At 37.0% G+C, this 24,682-nt stretch overlaps 1 protein-coding gene across 1 annotated transcript; it reads right to left on the bottom strand.

The window, feature by feature from the left end:
* Positions 1 to 356: 356 nt before the first annotated feature.
* rap1aa (RAP1A, member of RAS oncogene family a) lies at positions 357 to 11,659 on the bottom strand. The gene is made up of 9 exons (XM_053317746.1): positions 11,629 to 11,659; positions 8,973 to 9,139; positions 6,848 to 6,935; positions 6,296 to 6,364; positions 6,130 to 6,186; positions 5,895 to 6,035; positions 3,778 to 3,921; positions 3,434 to 3,566; positions 357 to 1,167 (listed from the first exon to the last, which is right to left on the bottom strand). Exons 3-8 carry the CDS (start codon positions 6,902 to 6,904, stop codon positions 3,477 to 3,479), a joined length of 558 nt encoding a protein of 185 aa, XP_053173721.1. The 5' UTR covers positions 6,905 to 6,935; positions 8,973 to 9,139; positions 11,629 to 11,659; the 3' UTR covers positions 357 to 1,167; positions 3,434 to 3,476.
* Between the last annotated feature and the right edge of the window lie 13,023 nt (positions 11,660 to 24,682).

Raw genomic sequence — 24,682 nt, 5'->3', positions numbered from 1 at the left:
TTCTGGTGTATCTCTTTTTATAATCAGGAAGTTATATTCATAGTTATGTGTGATGACACTGAGGCCTTTGTGTCTCACCGTCACTCTGAGGCGCAGCAGCTGACTGAACCCTTTCCGCCTCCACTTCCTCGAGTCATCATCTGATCGGTTTCTATTCCGCTTTCGGCCTCGTTTTCTTCACTTCACTTCACAAACTGTGTCAACCTTTGACTTTCTTTTCACTCCAGGAAACATTTAGAGCTGCTTATAAAACACTAAACTCAACTTCAGTTACCTGCTGAGGAGAAACATTTCATCATTATTTAAAAAAACAATAAATAAAAAAAACACACAAAAAAACCCCACACCAAAAATAATGAAAATGTACTAAAATTTAATCATTCATAAAAGCTGGAAAATCATCTGTGACAGGGTAACACAAGAAGCAATATTAGAGTTGGTTTAGTACAATATATTTTCAGCCTCAAGACACAAATCAGAACGCACCATATTCCCCCCATCAGTCTATAAAATACTAATTTCCTTAGCTTTATTATGCAAAAAATGGAAGTAGAATATATTATGGGAAATATGGAAGGCTTGCGCAGCTCTCAATATAAAACAAAGTCACTTAGGAAAGATGTTATCTCGTCAATACACATCCTTTTTTTTGTAAGTAGGAGCGAGTAACTTATGGACAATGATGCATCTTCGTTGACACTGTTAGTGCAGAGATGTAAGAGAAAGGCCAACATTTTCACATGGTTTTCATTTGCAAACGTATCGTCACAATATGCCAAAAGATTGATGTTATTTTTTTTTAAGTAATAATAAAAAACATGTTTAAGCTCCCGTACAGTATTATGGATTTAAACCCATGGCCTCTTCTTTAAACATTGATATTGATCCAAAAGACACCTTGGAGAAGAAGAAGAAAAAAAAAAAAAAAAAAAAAAAAAAGCTGTCATCAGGCTGACGATATAAGGAAAAAATTAAAATAAAGGTGGATTTCTTTGCCATTTAAAAAAAAGCACAGAAGAGTATTTTGAGTTATGTGCCGTCTCCTGCCATTTTGCGAGTGGTGAAGTATCTCCGTCAGCCTTTTTTTTTTTCCTTTTCTCAAAATGTTCTGGAGAGGACTGGGAATGCTGGCACGATCCGCTGGGAACAGTTAATCATTACAAGTTTCTGCAGACGAGAGAGAGAGAGAAAAAAAATCATGTCAGTGCATCTTGTTAAAAAAAAAAAAAAAGCTGTCGAGCTGTTTGCAGAAGAAAACAGGAGTCCTCGCTTTAGAGATTCAACTTGCTTTAAGGAGAGTTAATTAAAATGAGAGCGGATTTTCAAATTGACTCCACGGTGGAGAGAAGAAAACAAATTGTGGACATTGTGTCAGTTTCAATATGATGACCGAGTGCTGTGTGTACAACATCTTTACATTAAATCTCTGTGGAGCAAATTATCTAGAGACTGACCTGAGGACAGTCTCCCAGCTGTTGTTGCTACAACTAGGTGGCAACAAAAAACCAAACAACCTGTATTGCAGAACCAATTTAAAGTCTTTAGAGCGGCTCTTCATATTAGAGCATAATTACCAGTCCTGCATGTCCTTGACTAAGTGTAGAGAGGGTCGTTATTTATTCTAGGCTACTTTCTTTAAAATCTATTGTTTCTTTTAATTACATTTTTTATTTGCATTTCTTGTGTATAGATACATCTGTGCTGTCTTATAAATCAACATTGTCAGTCATCTGTAAAGCAAACCCAACCCTTTATGAAAGCTGCTATAAAAATAAAAGTTTAATTGACTGAACACACGCGGTGAACTTTACCCACACATTACCCATAATTCATGTTTCCCCAGTACAGTGTTTGGCAGTACTCTTGCCTTTTAGGACCAGCAATAATCAGATATATAAAAGATGTTTGTGGATTCAGCCTGAATACTATTTGTGTCTAATAACTATGAAATTACAGCAGAACATCCATCATCACTCAACATCAAAAAGTTTCTTCTCGAAAAGAAACTAAAAAGAGTTTTAGTAGTGATTTTAAGTTATATGTTTCTATATGTTCCCTTAAAATTAAAGGTTTGTTCTGTCTTTATTATGAACAGTGCAACATGTTTCTAGATATTTTAATTGTTTCCCCTGCTGTCAGTACTCCACACTTTTTTTTTTTACATAATATATTCCATCTACTTATTTGTTCGTGGTTTAGAATAAAGAGACAAAAGCAAACAAAGCTCCACTGACTCATCGTGTATTTGAGTGAGTAGCAGCAGCAGCGTGATGCTTCGTTAATCGATTGTGTCCCAGCGAGCTCTGATGAACTCTCCACATGGTTTCAGTCTTAACGGGCATCGTGGCACTAACCGGAAACATCGACATGAGAGTTTCCACGCTTTGACTACTTGCAAATCCTGCAGGTGTGAGTGTAGAGATCGACACATCCTCTTCTCACAGTCGATACACACGACATGAGAAGCTCTGTGAGGCTTTTCATGTGAGTGAGTGAGTGAGTGAGTTCATCAGAGCGTTTCTTAAAGGGACCATAACCATGTTTCTGATCATCTTTAAACTTTAAATACAAATCTGTTGCTGTCATGTTTTCAGATTTTTAAAAAGATTGATTTGAGATTCAATAATCCTTCACATGATATTCACCGTGATGGATTATGTCTCAGTCATGCTTGAAGTCTCTGGAGGATGTTTTTATTTTCACATCAAAGTGAGACGAGTGTAAGCCGGTGATTTACATTCACATACAAGAACACTTCAGCGTAAGTGTAAGTGGTAATTATAAGTTATGTTTATGAGCGCGGTGCATTAATTGTAGTAAAATGGGCCAAAACATTTAAAAAAAAAAGGTATATTTGAAGTACAGTTACAATGTTCTCACAGCAGATGGAGCCAGAACATTCATTAAAAAGCTTCAAATACTTGATATTATTTACATAAAACCTGCATAAAATGTAAAAGTAAAGCCCTAAAATGTATTCCCTCATATTTAGATTTCAGTCATTTGGGTGTGACTGAACACCGGTTTCAGTTTCCCCCTAAAGAAATATAACGTTTTTAACCTTTTATCATCACATCTTTAAAAGAATGGTACAACTGAATGGCACCACGAGGCAAAAAAAGAGAGCAGAGAGCTTAAATGTATTCAACTCCACCACACAGACTTGTCTTCTAAACATGCAGAAATGCTTCATGAGTCATCACAAAGCTTTCAGCTCTACTTACTGTGTGTCATTTGTCATTTTATTCTTGCTATTACAACACACTAACCAAACCTTAAACCCTCGCTGCTTACTGTCAAAAACAATGAAATTACTTTTAACAATTATCGCCTCTAAATGCTAAGTGACAATCCAGAGCTCAGTGAGCAGCGGGGGAGGAGGTGGAGGTGCTGGAGCTCTTGCACATGTCTGTTTGGTTTGACACCCACTCACCTGGCCTGGAGCTGCTGTGGGAGGGCTTTTTTTGTCGGTTTTTTTAGAGCAGTGTGCAACTCGACTTCTTTTTTGTCTTCTTCTTTTCCATCGGCGTTTTTCTGTTGATCTGTCGCACCAGATCATAGAAAATCTACAACGAGAGAGAGTTTCGATTGGTCTCAACAGCGTAATATTCATCAGCGGTGAAAAGGCGACGTCTTAAGTCACCTCGTCGTGAAATGGGGAGGGAGAGAATATTTAAAAAAGGGAATAAGAAAGACTGCTGAAGCTCTCGATGTAAAAATAAGGTCACTCAGGAAAAACTTTCACGTGGTCTCATCTCTTGTAGGGTTTGAACTCACCTCATTAACATTGATCTTTGATTTAGCTGAAGTCTCTAAAAAGGCACAGTTGTTCCACTGACGGGCCAGATTCTGACCCTGCTCCTTCCCAACCACACGCTCGTCCTCCAGGTCACACTTGTTGCCCACCAGGATCATGGGAACCTGATTGATTCACAATGACAGAAAAAAAAACACTCAAATCTTTATTTTCTACAACATTTATATTCGTACATCTAAACATAAATGAATAAACTGTGTGTAACTTGTGTTTTTAATCATTCAATCCTGGTTAAAGTAACCAAGACACAAAGACCAATGGTGAAACCTGCTATGAATAAATAACGCAAACACTCAGCATGCTGTTTATCCCTCTATATCTAAATCAAGAGATGAAGAAACCTAGACTGAAAGTGGCGGATAGCATCTAACAGCAGCTCTGACATTTCCACCCTGTCATAAAGTTCCTGCCCCCCCTCCGATCTGCCCTCTCTCTCCCACTGAGCGCGCTCTAACGAGGCAGCAGCGAGCCTGCGAGGTCACACACACACACACACACACACACACACACACACACACACACACACACACACACACACAGAGTGAGAGAGAGAGACTGAAAGGTTATCACTATAGAGAAAGTCTCTGCAGAGGGAGGAGACTCTTCATAGTGTTACAGGGCCGGGTGATATGAAGAGAATGAACCATTTTAATACTGAGAAGTCAAATATAATCAACTATTTAAATATTTCCTCTGTCCAATTAAAACTATACATCTCCAAATATTTTGACAGATATCTCAGTTACAGTGAAGGATCAAGAGTCCCTTTGTGAGTTGAGGGATTTCTCCTCCTGTTTTAAGATAAATAAACCACTTAAAGAACAGAATGGAGTTTTTTTTTATTTTTCTTATCGTTAACAAATCTCATGTGTAGAGCCAAAACAAAAAGTAACTCATCCTACTTAAGGGTGATACGGAAGAAAATTAACCATTTTGATACTGATACATAATATCAATAACAGTATAATATCAATATCAACTAACGGTGTCTCTGTCCAAAGAAAACCATTTAGTGAAGGATCAAGTGTGTCCCTTTGTGAGTTGAGGACTTTCTCCTCCTGTTTTAAGATTAATAAACGATTAAAAAAGAACAATTTGGATTCATTTTTATTCATAAAGAATTGTTTTTTGCAAGATAGCAAAAATTATGTGATAATTTTTTTTAGTGATCTTAAATGTTTTTTTTTAATATATTTTTCTTATTAACAAATCTCGTGTGCAAAGTCAAACCAAAGATGAACTCGCCCTATTTGTAAGTATGCGTGTATCCAAAGCCTGAAATATCTTGTATATATTTATCTCTGTAACATAGACCTCCATTGTCCCTGCTCAAAAACACAAAGACACTTGTGCTGCTGGGTCTTTGTGGTGACCACCAGCTTCTCCCTCAAACAGGAAGTCTTGTGCAATTATATTTTTGCCTTTTTTCATTTGTGAATAAAAATATTTGGTTGAAAATGAAAATTGTCCAGAGTGTTCAGATAAAAGGAAGCTGCTTCACTAAAAAGGGACTCACTTGAACTTGAAGCTTGAAGCTCATTGATCTATTAAAAACACATCAATGAGCCACACCGCTGCACCGGGTCACATGTTCATTCACCCCAAAGACAATAGTTACTGTAGCTTGTTTAGAAAGGGCCTCAAAAGTCTAATAATCATCAATAATCATATTTGTGCAACAAATCACAAGCTTTTGACCTCTTGGTGTGGCTCATTGTCGTGTTTTTAATCATTTTTGGACGATTGTGGAGGTCTACAGCGTAAAGCAACAAGACATATCAGCCTGAGGATACACACAATACAATAATTCAGTTTATTGATGGTTGGCTGTATACATGAGATTTATTGACGATAAGAAAAATGTAGAAATTGCCAGTTTTATCCTTTAATTCCTCACAGTTTATAATTACTCTTCACATTGAAATGATATTTAAAAAGACCTTACTGATATGTATGACTGTATCAAAACAAAAACAAAACACCACCACTTCATTACTTGCTTATAATTACAGTAAGTAGTGGTGAATGAGGAGAAAAACAGTCAATTTAAACCAATAACTGGAAGTATCACACTTACGTCCTCGGTGTCCTTTACTCGCAGGATCTGTTCCCGGAGGTCCTGTAGGTCATTAAATGTTGACTGTGCTGTAATGGAGTACACCAGGGCAAAGCCTTGACCATTCTTCATGTACAGGTCCCTCATAGCTGTGAACTGTTCCTATAGAGCGAGAACACACGACAGAGAGAAACCATCAGCGACCTGTTTTCATCCGTCTTACACGTCTGCGTCTTACTTGTCCGACTTGACTTACTGTTCCAGCCGTGTCCAAGATTTCAAGCATACATTGCTGCCCGTCGACCTCGACTTGCTGTCGGAGGAAAAATAAACATTTTTAAACGGATTAAACAAACAATCACTGAGTTTCTCCTAAAAAAATAAGTTCAGGACGTGTTTTTTATTTTTTATTCTGAGATTACCTTTCTGTAGGAGTCTTCTATTGTGGGGTCGTACTTCTCCACAAAAATGCCTTGCACAAATTGGACTGTCTGAAATGGACAAATGAAGGAAGGAAAAACATCAAGACAGGAATCATAACTAATCAAAAACTGCACTTATCAGTAACCAAAGACAGGAAGACTAAAGCACACCATGCTGCACTATTCCCAACATAAAAATAACTGAATACTTGAATATCATGATCATCATTAACATTCAGCTCTGGCTAAAGTCGTTTTAATTGCTCAAAAAGGATAATATATGGGTCAGTGACAAATAAGGTTTGGCAAGATGAGTAATTCAAAAATGTCTTAAAAAATCGTTTTAAAAGCAGCGTCAGGTTGATTCAAATGTACATTTTGTATTTATGTTGGTTTCATGTCATTTGAACCATTTTTACAAAACCCTAATTTAGTAAAATACTTCATAATCACACCAATAGCTCACTTCACTTTACTATAAATCTGGGATAAACACGTGGACTCAGTTGTGAGGCCTTCACTGCACCTCGTATGGCAGCGGCTATCACTCACCAGTGCAGATTTTCCCACGCCTCCTGATCCCAGCACCACTAGCTTGTACTCGCGCATGGTGGGTAACTTCACTCGACAGCACAAAGGTCTGAGAGAGAGAGAGAGAGAGAGACCAAGAGATCATTTTATAGTTATTATAATTAGATTTTCTTGCTCATACCCCACCAAGCGTATGTTTTTATTTCCCTTTCCTTCATGTTTTTATGGTCTTTTCAACTTTTATTCTTGTGAAGAACTTTGGGAATTTCATTTCTGTCAAGTATTACAGCAATATTCCCTTTGAATTGAGGTCTTAATAGTCTTAATCTCTCCAACATTGGTTTCAAGCTGTTTTTAACATCAACAACTCACTGAAATTCAGTTAATTTCTCTACAGAACTGAAACCTTTCACTGAACTGATCGGTGTGAACGCCCCGTCAATCCAGTGTGAATAACAGTGAAACTGTCATCATCATATTAAAACGTGATTCCTCTGCCAAAAAAAAGAGCTGTTTCCCACCCACTACCAGGGGACTTCAGCTGTCATGATGATCCGGGCGTTGCCTCTAAAAAATATATAAAAAAATTAAAAGACGGATTTGAAGAAACTGAATGTTGGATCCTGACCTCAAAGAGTTTCACCTGGTGGAGGTTTTTCTGACAGTGTGTCTATAATAAAAATAAAAAAAACCCAAAAGACCCACTGCGAGGCCAAAAACTGCAAGTCGGCAGGTTCCAGTGCCACAAATAACTTAATCTCATTATGATATGGAGGAGAAAGGCCACGAAGGATGACCCACCATCATCTCCATCAGCCTGACACAGTTTTAGTACGTGGCCTAGAAAAAACACACACACTAGCAGCAGTCAGGAGAAGAGTCACAGGCGAGAAGAAAGGAGCCTTTTATTTAAATCAGTGTGACTTTAACCTGAATTTAAAATGTAAAACAATAGTTAATGAATCATTTAAGCAGCCGATGAAACACACTGAATGCTTGTCTTCACTGTGCTTTTGTGTCCGGTCGTTAAAATGTGAGGCTGCTGGTAAAATCACAACCTCACACTGATAGTACAACATGTCATTGTTGTGGGTGAAACTTACTGACCTCCCTTATTTGCTGTGTACTTTTACAATAGTAACAGGAGATGTGACTCAATGGAGCTGAGAAAATGAGAACTGTTTAATCTTGAGGCTGCACTTTGGATATTAAATTAAATTTTAAAAAGGTGGGGGAAAAAAAGAGAAAAAAAGAATCTGGGGCAGCCAGTAATGAAACATCATAAACATGTATAGCGGCACGTGTGGCGGAAAGCTTTAAGAAAAAAAGAAGAAGAAGAAAAAAAGGAGCAATGTTTTAAACTCTATTTTAAAATGCAAATGTAATATTCATTTGATGTATAAATGTCAAAGAGAGGTTGATGCGCAGTAAATTCTCATTTGAGAACCTCTTTGAATCCACTAATCACACTTAGGTCTGTGGGACCTTTGTCGTACGCTGAGACAAACAATACAAAAACCACTCTGTCACACTCAACCGGCATTTGCAATTCTAACTACGACGTATGAAGCACCACCAGAAACCCACAGCGAGAGACAGGCACACGAGGCCCTCTACAAAGGGCCATTGTAATGACCCTCCTCTACTCAAGTACACCATACAAACAGAAAATAGAGATCAGAGGGTGCATGCATGGACGCTACACTGAAATCATTACCAGGGTGAGGAGGAGGGTGGGTGAAGGGGCTGCACCTAAAGGATGATGTAAACATGTAGCCGATGCTTTTGTCAGCCTAGAAATGTGCATGTTGTAACTGTGTTTAAAACCTCATTTTAAACGTGGGTGTCAGAAAACTTTCCTAAAAGCCCCAACATCAGATAACAAACCTAAGCCTTCCTCTGATAAGATATGAGCCTGGACTGGCATATTTTCAAGTATCAGCTGCCACTCGAGCTGGCAACCTTCACCGATCCTACTCCTGAAGGTTTTGCTAGCTATGCTGACCGAGCAGGAGCGTCTCGTTGTTGTTGTTGAGGGGCTGAAATATTAAAATCGTGTTATAAAATAAAAAACCTCACTGACTTCAAACAAAAAAAAACAACAAACAAAAAACACATTCATGCTGTTAAAAGCGGGTTAACTTACTGTGTACACGGCTGCTGCAGATGTCAACTCCCTCTACATCTGGGGACAGGGGGGGACGAGGGGGGCAGATCCTCAGGTACACTGACGTCAGTGGGCGGGTGCTGAGGGTCGGTTGTGGGAGCCAGAAGAGCTGGACTACACCAAACTGTTCAGATAGGAAGCTGACCCTAAATTATAAAAACATTGTAGTGTTTACATTAAAAATCAGCTCTGGTTTACATGAAAGTGAAATATTTTATTTGAACCTCAGCGCTTTGCTTCTCTATTTGACACAAGAGGAACCGATGTGAAGGAAAGGTTAAAGTCATCTGCATAAGTTTTAGCTCTGCTGTGCTGTGAGTGAGACCAACACAGCGAGGTGATGAATGCTTTTAATGCTTTTTGACTTTTCTGTTGCCAATTAATGTGCTGAGTACGCCTACTTCATGATGTCAGGAGGTGAGTGGTCACATGTTGCATAACAAAAAAACTGCTGCTGCTAAAATATGTTGATCTAAAACATTAAATCAGAAAAATAGTACAGTGGAGGAGACTAAATACATTTGTTAAAGTACTGTACTTTGTACTTTGAGTACAGTTTTGAAATATTACAATACTTGAGTATTTCCATTTGATGCTACTTTACGCTTCTACTCCACTACAAATATTTGACAGCTTTAGTTACTTTTCAGATGAAGATTTGACACAATGGATAATATAACAAGCGTAATATACAAAATATTGTCATTGTGAATTAACTTAACATCTTGTGTAGTCGGGCTCACATTTCAGATGTCTGTGAGTTGTTAACAGCTCCACCAAATAGTGATTTTTCCCTCTGAACTTCTCACATGGTTTCATTTCAATAAATGTTTAAATGATCCAGCATTTCAACAAAAATCAAAGATTAGAGAAAAAGTCCAAAAACTGAAAACAGATTTGTGTATCAGAACTTTGTTTTTCTTCTTTCCTCTCCCATTAATCATCTCAGGACCCCTCACATTTATCTGCTGACCCTTTGGAGGGGCCTGACCCCTAGGTTGGGAACCACTGGACTAAACTAGCTAACTGTATATAAAGTAGTGTAAACTAGCTCCACCTCCAGGAGCTACAACAATAACATGCTGCTTTAACACTGATGCTTCACTATTAATAATCTAATGATGTCATATATATTAATATATCAGTCAGAGGGACCAAACCACTACTTTTATTATACTTTATCTACATTTTACTGGCGATACTTGTGTACTTTTACTAAAGTAGGAGTTTTCATGCAGGACTTTTACTTGTAATTGAGTATTTTCACATTGCTGATTTGATACTTTTACCTAATTAAAGCATGTGAATACTTCTTCCACCACTGGTTAGATGTTTTCAGCCTATTCTGATAAACTGTGCTACAAAAAACGACTCCTCGGTTCATAAATACAGAAAGTCGTAAATACATTTTAAACGAGCAGAAGAGCTGAACCATACCACCAGCTGACACCATTTTATAAAACTTTTTTTTTTTTAAGTTTACCTTTTAAAAGTACGACTTCGTAAGGTAAACAAGTTAGTGCTCAAGTTGGTATTTGACAGCTAAATAAAATGTAAATGAACTTATTTACGTGCCAACTTGCAGCGTAGTTGATTTGGAGAGGAAGGGTGTGGCTATTAGTTTCCCAATGCAACACACAGACTACCACCGTGAAACATACACACAGTTAAAAGTCTCTACAGTTAAAAGTGGGGTCGACAGAAATTAAAAAGCGGCTTTAATGTTAAGTTTAGAGGTAACATAACTTTGGTGAAAAGTAGTTTAATCACGATAGAGTAACTATGACAACCTAAATGTAGCTAACACGCAGCTAGCAGTGACTTCACTCACGGCGCAAACAGCGGGTTAAAACTCACCAAATAGAAACAGAAACTAAGTTGATCTTGCAGTTTTGACGCTATTTTATTATTACCTGATATACATCAAAAGTCACACATTAATGTTAACACTTATTATCAGGTTTTTAAAGTGTGAAGCTAACACCGCTGTGAGTTAGCTACACACAGCGCTAAAAGAAGTGTGTAATTTGCCCTTTTTTTGTATGTTTAAATTTTGCTTTTTAACTATGAACCGGATTCGCGTTTAATATGTGAAGAAACTACTATTAAATTAGAGGCGGGTAAGACTCAGTCGGAGATTGAATCACTTGAAGTACAGCCCGTGTTTGTATCGACAGCTTTAGTTAGTAGCTAGCCGCTGTTAGCTTCTCACTCCAGTGTTACGGCGAAGTTGGTTACCTCCTCGATATGTGTTCCCCCAGCTCTATTACCCCCAAACTACTCATCTTCTAATGTGTTTAACCTTATCCCAAGCTTACTTATCCAAAATCAGATAACCGTAATCATAATCTAAACTCCAACCTGCTATGAGAAACACAATCTTCACAGGAGGGGGAACATTATTCGAGGGGGAGGACTAACTTCGCCATAACACCGGTCGTCTAGCGTCTGAGCTAAAAAAGCTACTTTTAACTTCACAATTATTATCCCAAGCCAGAAGTCATTTTTTAAGTCTTCATCGGGTACACACACACATATTAACGGACTAATCGCTAAACTAATAAGGTCAAATCCTGAATGATTAGGTATGACACTGATTTAAACAACAAAAAGTAAAGCTTGTCAGGACACTCACCGTGCTCCGCTGTGTGTGCGCTAAATCACACTGAGTGAATGTACGGAAGGGACGGGGCAGCGGCGGCTTCTGATTGGACCGCGGTCAGCCAATCACAGCCGTCCAGGTGAAGGTACAATTTAAACCTCTTAAATTCAAACACACGTTTATATCCTCTTTTTTCTTAAAGGAAGTTTCACAAATGTTAAAATCTGAGTGAAAACAATCAACTGGAGCCCAAATTAACATTGAGACATGTTTTTCTTGCTGTAATAATTCCTGCTGTTCATATTGACCATTAGAAGATCCTTTCATAATGAATTTAAAATGAAAGTAATAGGGATTAATATCCACAAGACTCCCTCTGTGCAAAAACAATGATTTAAATATTTATCTGAAGCTAATATGAAGCTTCAACTGCCCCAAATAGTCAACTTAAGCTGATATCTTTCAACATTGCGGTGTGTAGGTGTAAGAGCCATGTTAAAAATTAATAAGATACACTCACCGGCTACTTCATTAGGTAAACCTGTGCAACCTAATGCTATCCAGTATACCTGGTACCTGGGTTGTGGTGGTGTACTGGATTGCGTTATCTTGAAAAGTGTTCCTAATATTTTGTCCCCCTGAAGTATGTTAATCGAGTGGACACAATATTAGGACCACTGATGAATATAATGCACCCTAGCAAACTACCACCACCCACTACGACTTCAATAAACATGAAGTAGAATTATCACCTTTCTGACAATGTCAACAAAAACTAAAAATGTATAAGCTTCATAAAAGTAGAATTTATAGCAGAGCTGTTGTATTGAATAGCATTAAACTGCACAGGTGTTCTTAATGAAGTGACCGTTGAGTGTGTATTTAGTGATTTAGTGCTCATGTTGATATTGTAGTGGGTAAAATGTAGAAATGCTTCTGTAGTTAGGCTACTAATTATGTCTTAGCCAAGAGTTTTTTGACCACAGAGCCAAGTTGAACACAGAGTGAATCTTATAACTTTATTTGTTCTAAATAAACCTTTTACCAAAGATTCATTTCACACAAAGCTTATTGTCAGTTCTCAGACTTTAACATTATTTGTCATGTGGATTACTGACAGAGAGAAGAAAGTCTTTATAGTGTTAAAGTGCTTCTTTTTGTTACTATACTTCCACTGCAGCTCAACAGGGAAACACAAAGAGGGAATTTGATGTTAAAAAGACTGCAAATGTAGCAGATATCCTCTTGATATGACTAACTCAGACTGCTGAAGCCTTATATAAGCTTTACATCTACTTTTACATGACTGTGTGGACACACTGTGGATTTCAGCCTCTATCACTTCGGATAGTAAGACAAGGAGGAATATTTAGAGTGAGGAAAAACCTCTTTCAGTGTTCATATGGGCACCTGACTGATGTTTTAAGAGAGAAAAATTTTGAACCTTTAAAGTGTTTCCACTACTCAGCTCTGTTGTTTACAAGTTGTCTTCAGGAACATTTTATTTATTTATTTATTTATTCAACAGGAACAATGCTCATTAATCCAAAGATGAAAGAACTGTAAATGAGCCAGAGCCTAGCAGGATCATTTCCATCTGGCCAAATGTTGAAGTAAAAATCATAATAAAATGAATGAATCTCGTAAAATTCTTGGTACACAACATAGATCATATGCACAGACGGTAAACAAATAGTACACACCCACCAGTCAAACAAAAAATACAAATGATGCAGTCTGGCAGTCTGAGGGCTTGCTCTTTGTGTTATAAAAGTCTGAACTGGAGGAGAAGCAGTATTATTTTTAAACAATACAAAGATTAACATATTTTACTTACATTTCTCAGCTCAGGAGTTTATATTTATTTAAAAATCTGACAGCTGTGGAAGCTGGTCCAGAGCTTTGAGAGCACTTTTATACACAATTCCAAGTAGATTTAGTGTATATTAGTTAGCCTGTGCTCAGCTTATTAGACAATATGTGAAATGTGAAATGAATTTTAGCATTCCCCCCCCCCCCCCGCCCCAACCCACAACTTCTCTGTTTTACTGATTTACATATGTGCAGTATGTTTTATGTGCAATACTGACCACTGAATGTGTGTAACCAAGAGTTACATTACCATAAGCATGAGCATCTATGAATGCTCAATGTGTATCTAAGGTGTATAAATGAATATATTCAACAGTGTTTTTTATTCATCTGTCTTGTCTAGCTCTATTTGTAGCGCATCTTGTTTTTTAGCACCTTTGAGGAAGTTGCACCTTCAATCTTGTTGACAATGAAAGTCTGTTATGTCCTGTTTGTCTTGTCAATGCAGGGCTTGTTAAGTGAGCAGTTTTACAGTTTCAATTTGCCACTTTTCAGAGTAGACCAAGAAAGTAATTGTTTGTATTTACAGACGGTAATGATACAATCTGGAAGGATGATATCTTTCATATTTATTAAATTTCACACATATTCAAATTTACATAGCCTTAAAGACTCTGAAATTACTGACAAAGGTTTTATCTTATCAGCTATTAGTAATGTCACTGCATTGAAAAAAGGACCAGTGGAGGGGAGACCTAATGCAAACTGCAGTATATATTAACTGTATGTTTCTTTTTTAATTGGTTTATATTCATAGCTGAGCATCTCACAACATCTCAGAACACATCCGATGCTCAAAAACTTGGAGACAAAAATAAGAAATAAGAAGAAAATAGACGGCAGAGACTTTTTTCAGATTGTGAAAAATAGCACAGCTGCACTGAGATCTGATGTTTGGCAGGTGATTTTTGAGGTGACGTTTGAAGTTGAATCCAAAAAACAAGTGCTTTGATGCACCCCAAGTGACTTAAAGAGTCTCATGTTTGTGCTCGTTGGGATTTTAGATTTGCGATGAGCTCTGTCTATATAACATAACCACATTGTATTCAACATCTATATGGTCATCTTCTCAACTCAGGCTGTTGTTTTTGTTTGTTTTTTGGTGTCTGGCATAGATGTGTGTGGTTTAAAGCATGAATCTGAGTCAGCTCTGTTCCTGTTTCATTGTATTTTTAGATCAAAATCCTGTGATGTTATTCCCTGGTTGCTGGATGGATGATTAAAAGCACGTGTGTAACATGTGTGATGCAGCCGTTTGGTGTAGACTCACTCCTAAACCCAAATACATCTACCTGCCATATGTACAGTGCCCTCGTAACTACTAATCTGATAAGTAAGTGCATATTTAACTTTTCGATCACATGGTGCTGCCGAGCAGACTGCGTGCCTGCCAGCAGTCAGTGGACACAGAGGTGATAATGTAGCTGCACCCACGTCGCTCTCCAGCTGTGGTCAGTGTGTTGGAGGCTGCACGTCACATCTGAATCATATCACATCTGTCCTGCCAGTGTTTTGGTAATTAGAGTGTTAATCAATAAAATGCTGCAGGAGAGTTTAGTCACCTTCATATCACCTTCGGAGGTTGTTAGTACTGAACTGAACACACACACTGACTAATCATAATAATAATGAAATCTATTATTTAAAGGTCAGGTTCACAGTTTTTCATCAGGTGCCCATATGATCACTGTAATCCTTCTTTCCTTTCCTTCTTTCCTCCTTCCCTCCCTCCTTCTCTCCTTCCTTCCTCCCCATTACCTTCCTCCCTTCCTTCTTTCCTCTGTCTTTCTCTCCTTCCTTCCTCCTTTCCTCTTTTCCTTTCTCCCTCCCTCCCTCCTTCCTTCTTTCCTCCCTCCTTCCTCCCTTCATCCGTCCTTCATTCCTTTCCTTCCTTCCTTCTTTCCTTCCCTCCCTTCCTTCCTCTCTCCTTTCCTTTCCTTTCCTTTCCTTTCCTTCCCTCCTTCCTTCCTTCTTCCTCCCTTCCTCCTTCCTTTCCTTCCTTCTTCTTCCCTTCCTTCCTCCCTACCTTCTTTCCTTCCTCCCTCCTTTCATTCCTTCTTCCTCCCTTCCTTCCTTGACTAGAGGACAACAGGAGGGTTAAAAGATCCCCTTCAAAGGTGCTCTCAATACACAGCAAATGATGAGGGACAAAATCCAAAGTCCTCGTTTTGTGCAAAAGTACATTTAAAAGTTAAAACTGAATATAATATGAGGAGAAAAGTGAGATATCCTTCACAGTTAAAACCTTTTTAGTAAAATAAATTCCTTCTTTGTGACTCGACTGTGTTTTCCTGTTCAGCTGCAATGGAAAGGATCATAAAAAGAGGGAATTTAACAGTAAAAACACTGTAACTTTAAAAGATGTCAGCTTGATTTGATTCATTTGGATGGCTGAAGCTTAATTTTAGCTTCAAAATAAACTTTTAAATACATTTTTGCACAGCAGAAGGCTTGTGGATTTTGTCCCCCATCACTTAAAGTTATCATTATTATTATTGTTATTATTATTAGTCATATTTCTCTTATCACTCTGGGTCTCCCTCTCCCCTCTCCTCCTCTTTCCTGGACAAGACCCCATTATATCATAACCCGACTGCTAGGCCATGACAAATATAGTAATGGACACAACGGATGGTGATAAATTATTAAAGTATTTATTATAGTAAAGGAGGAAATAACTAAAAGATATGCAGTGTGTGGGCCAGTACCATGATGTAGGTGTGAATGTGTGAACAATGAGGTGTAAGGTGTTGTGGAGAGAAAAACTAAAGTCAAACAAAAAGCAAAAATGATTGGAATGAGTCCAGGTGAGAGAAAGAGCCTGAACAACGCTGGGAGTTGGTCTTCTATCCTATGGGAGCGTTACACCCAGGTGCTCCAAACCTGGTTCCCTGCCGCACCCACATTCTCCCGGATACCTTTATGGACACAAAAGCACATAACAATAACTCATAACCACACTAGCAGCATCAATGCATTTAAGGTAGGTTGAGTACAGTGGAAGGGTTGGGGCATCACACTGTCTACGTCTAATCAATCAAGGTAGATGACCGCCCAGCTAGAGCCCGGTTCTGTCTGAGGTTTCTTCTCATAAAGGTAAAGTTTTCCGCCAGGTGTTTGGACGGATGTTGAGTCTCTGTAATTAAAGAGTCTAGACCTGCTCTGAGTGAGAAATACCCTCACATAACCTCTGTTGTGTTTTAGTGCTGTTTAAATAAACTTGACTATAACATCAAAAGTGTATTATAAAGAGATCTTCTAATGATTAACTTTAAATAGCACTTTAGTATTAACAGGGGAAATGAAACTTTAATAAAGGGGAAATCCAGCCATTTTTCACATAGAGATCAGTTTACATGTCGTGTACAGTTTGACTCTCTTATTCACTCATTCACCAATATAATAGATGCTAAATAGTTAACCCTTTACATACTGCTCATATTCTGACTCATAATTAGCATCTACACCAATTCATAGTCATAAATTACCCTTCAGTCATTAATTAATGTGATTAATCTTATGGAAAGACATTTACAATCACTGTTTGATGAATACACCAACATGTTTGAATGCTGATTTTTACATATATTAAAATGTGTATCAGCTGCACAAATATTTTAAAAAATTATGCATTTTATTTCCATTTCTATTTTGTGGTTCACATTAGGAAAAATCCAGCAAAAAGTCTAATGTGTATAGGGCGTTTTAACAGCTCTCAAATGTAAAAATGGGTCAACTGTAATCCTAAATAGTATGTAAGGGTTAATTCAGTAGTGAGCAGTAAATCAAGATTACATACGCTAACTCATCGTCCTCATTTTGTCTCCTCGCCATCAGCTGTAGAGTCACGTGATGGTAGTTTTTACATCTTTAAAATGTGGAGCATTGCATTTTGAGATTATCAGCAGGAAGTAGTGTACATGCCATGACTCTTCTCTTTTATTCCATTGTGTCCTCCATTTGAGGGCAGTATGTAGTGGATATATTTAAACACTCAAATAAAATGGTGGAGGATGAATGTAATGCTCTGTATATTAAATAGTGAGTGATGACATGTGTAACCTCCCTCTAACCCTGCTGGTGTCATGGTTATTTTGAGTTTAACCTGCTGGGAGTTTGGAGGCTGAACTACGAGGACAATTAGCAGGCGCAGAGTTGAGCTGCATTATGGGAATTGTAGGATCCTGCTTTTTATTTATTTTAAAGCTCGACACAGATTATCTCGGCCTCTAGTGCTTCACTTTCTTTTTTTACTAAATCTCTGGAGAACTCCTTTAAGGTCTTTAAGGACACTTTTTAAAGCACACACACATCTGTTTAAGGCACAGTGAGCACAGTCTGCACTTCATGTTTGCTCCTGAGACACATTTATTTGTATATCATAGCTATTACATTTACATTACTGGTTGTATCTAAATGTTTGCCTCAGTTAATCCTCCACTTTATATTTCCATGCTTCCTCGTTGTGTGTCTGCTTCCTGTGACTCCCTGCATGACAAACAAACACACAGCTGGTCACAGCCCAGTGACTGAATGGATTAGATGAGTTTCTCTGAGCGCATATCTTCCTCATTACGCTGGCTAAATATGGATATCCAGTTCATGACAGACCAGAGGCTGTGCACCGTCATGACTTATGACTGCAAATATAATTTGATGGGCTGTGAGCTGAGGTCAGTGTCGCCATGTTGGTCAAACAAAACAAAAACAAAAAAAAGGTCCCTGCTTTTATTCAAACAAACAAATTAAAGAGTTATTACCACAGCTGTATTCATAAGTTATAGATATGGAAGTTATAAGTGACAGGCGTATGAGTAGATTGTGAGGAAAGTAAACAGGATTATATAAAGAGTTTCGCTTGTGTTCTCCAAACAGACTGACCGCAGATTACTTTAAAAACACACTTCCTTATTTTAGTCTGAAACTTCAGAGCAGCACCGGTGATTCAGCTTTAGGACAATATTTGTAAAATAAATGACACGTCAACAGAAATGATAAACAGTTAATCAGGAGGAGAGTAAACAAGACTTCAGCTGTAAAATAAAAAGGTTTTAATATCCTTACAGCTGGTGTTACTTCCTGCTCCAAGAATAAACCAATTCATTCAACTCAAAATCAAATATATTTTAAGATAAGATGTTTGTTTTAATTATTAATTCATCAACAGCAGCAGCAGCAGCAGTATGTAATGACAATAATCCATCATCTCATTGTGTTGTATACTGAAAACTAAAGGAGCAAATCTTAACCAATTTATATTCATTTTTCAGTATTCTCATTAAAGATACAACGATAATGATTGATTGCATTATTAATTAATCTGTCTTTTAATCTTTCTCCATTAAATGTAAAATAATGAAGCCAGAAAATATTCACATTTAAGAAAGTGAGATAAAATGAGTCCAAATAATGAATCTATTATCAAAATAGTTGTCAATTCATCTAATAGTTCAATGAATCAACTAATCGTTGCAGGACTTTTTAAAATTCTTCAAGTTAAGAAGTATCTGCCAACAAAATAATCCTGAGTCCTTTTTATTCAGGATTTCATTACTACGAAGCTACAGGAGCAACCTGATGCACCACATGGTTTGTCACACAGAGCCGTGATCCTGTGAATCCAGGAAAAGAAAAGTCTCCATCTTCACTTCTAGTTTTGCTTTGGTATGTTACTCTGTGTAGATGGTTTCAGCTTTTGAATCCACTGAGATATTCAGTTTACTATATAGTAAGAAACCTGACATGCTGGATGGTACTTTCCATCTTTCTATCTCATCAAATATGATATTACATACATAAAAATAAAACATTCTACAAGTTGAACAAACCACAGCAGAATTCATTATTGGTTATTTTTATTATTTAAAGTTTGTAGGCTACCAAAACCAACAAAGTGGATCACATCAGTCCCACTCTCAAATCTTTACTCTGGCTTCCTGTAAATATCTTTTACCCCGAAATGTGATGACTTAAGTCGCCCAAAGTGCACAAAAATGAAAATAAAAAATAAAATGTTATACTTTTGTATAGCTAGGTGTTACTGGGTCAAATTTGACCCGTATTTATTAAAATGTGTTTTAGTTAAATGAATAGTTAATAGTTTTAATAAGATAGTAGTTATGAGGATTTCTTTTTATGATGATTATACAATAAAGCCCACAGCTCCATAAAGTTTCAGTTTCAATAAAATACATTTAAATAATTATTGTTATGTTATATTTTGGGACATGATATTATGTGATAGTATAAAACCTAAAACATCTCTGCTCTCTGAAACATGAATCAAAGTTTAATTCCTCATTTATTGATCAGTCAGATTGACTATTGATGCTTTCTGAACAGATCTGTGGTTCAACATTTAGTATAGACCATACATTCAGGAGGAGACTCTTAGACCGGGTTATATGAACAGGAAGTAAAGGTTTAACATACTGCTGTTGATTTATAAAGTGTGAAGTTAATCCAGAAGTCTCTTTCTCTCCAAAGAGTCAAAACTAAACATGGAGACGTTGAGTTTTTATGCTCCACATATCTAAACAACAAACCCTCAGAAAACTGCAACTCTCACTCAATCTCTTTTAAATGAAGACTGAAGACTTTTCTGTTTTCTGCTGCTTTTTTAAATTAAATCTAATTAGAGGCTTATAATTATTATCTTAAACTGCACCATAACTTTTACTCTCCTGTTTTACTCTATTTCAGCTTGTTTAACACTTTTTAATTGCATTTAAAAGTCTTTTTATTTTGCCTGGTGTTGCTTTTACATTCTGCCTCCATGTCTTTTATGTTTTATGTGAAGCACTTTGAAATAACTTGTAAATAAACGTAGCCTTGGACTGAATTAAACCTTTGGTATTTTGCAGCTCATTTCCAGTGCGTGCCACTTGTACTGTTTATGTGTCTGCTTTTGTTTTCTGTCCATTTTCCATTTTTGGGCCAATTGTAACATCTGTTTCATGTCTGTTTGTCCTGGAGGAGCCATCTCTCCTTTGTTGAGGTTTATTCTAGTTTTTCCCCCCGTTAAAGGTTGTTGGTTTTTTTGGTGTTTGAGTGTCATCAAACTTACTTAAAATGTCATCCATGCTCTGTTTTCTGTTTGTCTGCATAGTTTTGTGTTATGTTGTAACCTCTGATAGACTCTGATAGGCTACCATGAAATACACATTCACTATTGATTCATATCTTCCTAACTTTCTTCTATAAATCCTCCTAAATCACATTTCCCTTTTAATTGAGTTCATTTTTTAATTCCTGTGTGTCCTCATCACTTCTTATTTTCTATCTTGAACTTGAGGAAATTCATATATTTTTGTCCCTTTCTACTTCAGCATTACTTTCCTTTATAATTTCTATATGACACATTTAACTGTATTTAATGTGTGACAGTATTATTATTACTATTATGTTATTATGTCTCAGCTGTCATGACCTTCCTCCATGTTTGTTCCTCCTCTTCCTCTCTTTCTTGCCGGGTTTTGGCTCCCCCTTCAGTTAGAAGTAGATTAAAAGCTGATTGTCTTAAAGGGAAATTACAAAATAAATCATTGACACATCTCAGTTCTATTAAGTTTCATTCATTCTGCAACAAAGACATACAGAAGGTGGATATTACTCATGAAATGCATGGTGGATGGTGAATATGTTGAAGGTTGTGACTGTTGAGAGCAGATACAGAGTACCACTGATCGGCCTTTGTCTGTCCAGTCATTAAACTACTCTGTGGTTTTGGCAGCAGATTCCAGTAAAGGAATTTAATTTGTCTTCACATCAGGAGCTGTTTCATTATCCGAGCACCATTTCCTGCTGTTAGAGGAGGAAATTTCAACCAGACTCCAGATAGAAGTCCAGCAGAAATGTGTGAAATATATATATGTATAGTGAATATAACAGAATACTACAGTATATGGTGTTTTCTTCTTTTGGTTTTGCAACACATGTTTTCTTTATTCATTTCTAACAGTTTTATTTCAGTTATTATGAAAAAACATCTGAATAGTCACAACTCTGATCTTAAGCAATCACCATCACATCGTCAGTGCTTATGTTGGAGGCCACACAGGCAGTTGGCGGGGGTGCCAAATAAAGGAGGGGGGGGGGGGGGGGCACCAAATGAGTGTGACATGTTTTTCTTTTGGCTTTTTGCTTTTTTTTTCTTACCAACAGGCTCATGTTTATAAAGCTTGTTCTCCCTTCTTGTACAGTATGTGCTTATTATGGCTGAGCTCTTTTAAAGCAGTTTAAATTTTAATATTTCATTTGTACTGTATGTCCTTTTAATAATTTTTAATGCAAATATAATAAATAAAAGGTTGGGTTCCTGATTATTTAATAATGTGATTGCTCTGTGAATACAACCAGAATCTGAGGCAGAGTAGACAGGATGCTCTCTGAAAGAACAGCTCAAACTTGATTTAGATGATTTCAATGAAACACTTTGGCACTTCTTTTTTAGTGTGAATTCATTTTTCAAGTTCTTGGATTTGACAAACTATTGTTGCCGTTTTTGGGGGGCCTCAAATCTAAAATCTCATCTAGGGTACCAACATAGTCAGAGCCGGCCCTAGTTTGATGACTATCTTGATCAAAAAGGACAACCATCATCTGTTTTAAGTTTTTACAACTGTTGAGTATATGTGATCTGTACATTTGAACAAACAATGATAAAAAAAGATCATGGTATTTATCTCAATCCTCAATGCGCCAAACAAAACCCCACCATAATATGTGTTTATTCTGATAGATTATTATTACTGTAATGTAGCTTACCACATCAGAGAGGTAATATTTCTACACTTAAATCCTATTTTTATGTCATTTTTTCAGTTTTTTAAAAATTGAATTATATTTATTTTATTAAATCAATGTTATGCACTTTGAACTGCCTCGTTGTTGCTATGGAAACAGTGAATCATTCAAACCGTTTTACTCTGCAGGTCTTCAGAGAGGCCGTCACTGCTGCTTGATGATGACCTGAAGGTGCCATAGATGCTTTATAGTCACACAGCCTCGAGCCTCTGACACATATAAGCCCTAATTTCACTTCTTCTTCTTCTGTCTGATTTCCTCCAGGATCTATAATTGACTTATATTACTTATATTTATTCAGAATCAGATGACTTTATTGATCCCAAGGATTACAATTCATTTGCAGCTTGTCTACAATCACACAAACAACATCTAATATGTTACATGTCAAAAACAAACAGCGGCAACATAAAGATAACTAGGTAAAAGAAATAGCCATAAGATAAATAAATAGACATTTGTTACAACTCTCATCATGTAAAAAGGCACTGTCATTAAAACATTTAGAATATATTTATACAAATATTTATATTCATATTAATTGAAAATCTGACACATAATAATTCATGTTTTTTAATATCTCTCATGTCTTAACATTTTGTATCCAATTTATTATATGAAATGAGTGTTTGACATGTTTATTTTTATAGTATCGTTCATATGAATGTATTTATTTCACCTGTGATGAGAATATCTTGACACATATGAACGTGAGTATATGTTAATGATGTCCCTGGTCATTATGTGATATATATATACTACATATTTTATACAGTCCAGTTTTTGTTCTTCAGACTCTGTTTCAGCACATTACATTTGAAATAAATTAATAGATGCTGCTTTAAAGTATAGAGTATAGAGAGCATAGAGAGCACAGTGTGAGAGTGTTAGCCCCTTTAACACACACTGTCCACAGATTAGAGGTTTCAAAGTAATTGGACACTCGCCTCCTGTGTCTGTTGGGCAGCTGTGTGTCATTTGAGCTGGCGGGCGGCTCAGAGCTGATTGTTGGTTGAGAGTTGTCATTAAGGCCGAGGTGGAGTAAAGAAGTGACCGTGTGAGTGAAGGAGATAATAATGAGGGTGGAAGAAAGAAAACATCCATCAGAGGGACATTGGGTTTATTCTTAAAAAAGCAGGTGCAAGCAGAAAATGAGCGATGAGTTTAAGACTGCAGAGCGAGTCAAGGATGCTCTTCAGGATGATCACGACTCTCATTTATCGTCTCAGGCTGATGGATCTCCTCCTGAACCTGCTGCCGGTCCTTTCCTCTCTGTCTTTATCTCACTGTTTTAAGAGCAGTTTATTATCTGGATCGTCTGCTCTGGTCTTAAAAAGAAGTCTTTAAGGTTTAGCTGCTAAAAATATATTGATTTAAAACAAAAATCTTAAACTGAGGTTAGAAAGAAAATAAAACACCAATATTTTAAAGTTTGTGACCTCTAGTAAACTGTAGACTGTAGCTCCCAATACAGATGTAGTTTAATGTGACATCAATAAGTTTGTGAGCTCCACAGTCAGAAATTTTAATTATTTATTATAATATTACTTATTCAATTTAAATTAATACACTGCTCTCAGGTGTACAAATGTATGTAAGGGTTGAATATTTAAAAAAAAAAAGAAGAGAGAAAATAACTCCCCTCCTGAGCAAAATCTTAAAGGTCTGACTTCAGATGTAAACTCCTTTGTAATCATCAATATCTTCCTTACTAACTTTTTATGTTTTTTCAGTAACTGTAACAGATTACAGTTACATTTATTTTGTAATTATATTAAATTAACGCCATTACATGTAACTCAGGGGTGTCAAACATAAGGCCCGTGGGCCAGAACCGGGCCGCCAAGGTGTCCAATCTGGCCCACTAGATGAATTGCAGAAAAGTAATTTTAGTTTTTCTGCTGATCTGATCTCTTCATTATAGTAAAATTATGCTATATACATTTGGTTTTTAAGTCATTATACAATGACCAGACCTGAGGTAGAATAGGGCTTTATGTGGCCCTTGAGCTAAAATGAGTTTGACCCCCCTGATGTAACTAGTTACTCCCTTTAACACTGTTGACGGTCCGGTCTGGAAGTCGTGTGTCACCATAAGTAACTTCACCTGACCCATTACTCACAATCTGAGTGAACTGAGATAAAACATGAGGTGAAGATAATTGTTATAAATATGAATTAGATAAGAGAGAAAAGAGATAAACATGCTGCCTCTGAGTTAACGAGGACACCTAGTGGTTTTCTTTCTGCATTGAAAGGACGACACTTCTCCATAGAACAAAAGGGCTTTTTTTTATTCCACAATATAAACTTGTAACATCTTCAGCTAAACCCCCACACACCCCCTTCCCCCACCCACCCAAAAAAAGTCTTTCCTGCAGTATCCTATGCCGGGTTACACAATGAGAGC

The sequence above is a fragment of the Scomber japonicus genome, chromosome 4 (assembly GCF_027409825.1).
Source record: "Scomber japonicus isolate fScoJap1 chromosome 4, fScoJap1.pri, whole genome shotgun sequence".
NCBI lineage: Eukaryota > Metazoa > Chordata > Actinopteri > Scombriformes > Scombridae > Scomber > Scomber japonicus.
Note: the sequence above shows the minus strand (reverse complement) of the source record. Positions and strands in the feature narration are given on the sequence as shown.

Bases quoted from the DNA above. Each gene is read 5' to 3' on its own strand.
- rap1aa (XM_053317746.1), bottom strand. From the start codon at position 6,904: ATGCGCGAGTACAAGCTAGTGGTGCTGGGATCAGGAGGCGTGGGAAAA. The intron at 6,365-6,847 runs GTGAGTGATAGC...TGTCCATTTCAG, and splicing joins GCGTGGGAAAATCTGCACTG to ACAGTCCAATTTGTGCAAGG. The intron at 3,922-5,894 runs GTAAGTGTGATA...TGAATCAATCAG, and splicing joins GAGTAAAGGACACCGAGGAC to GTTCCCATGATCCTGGTGGG.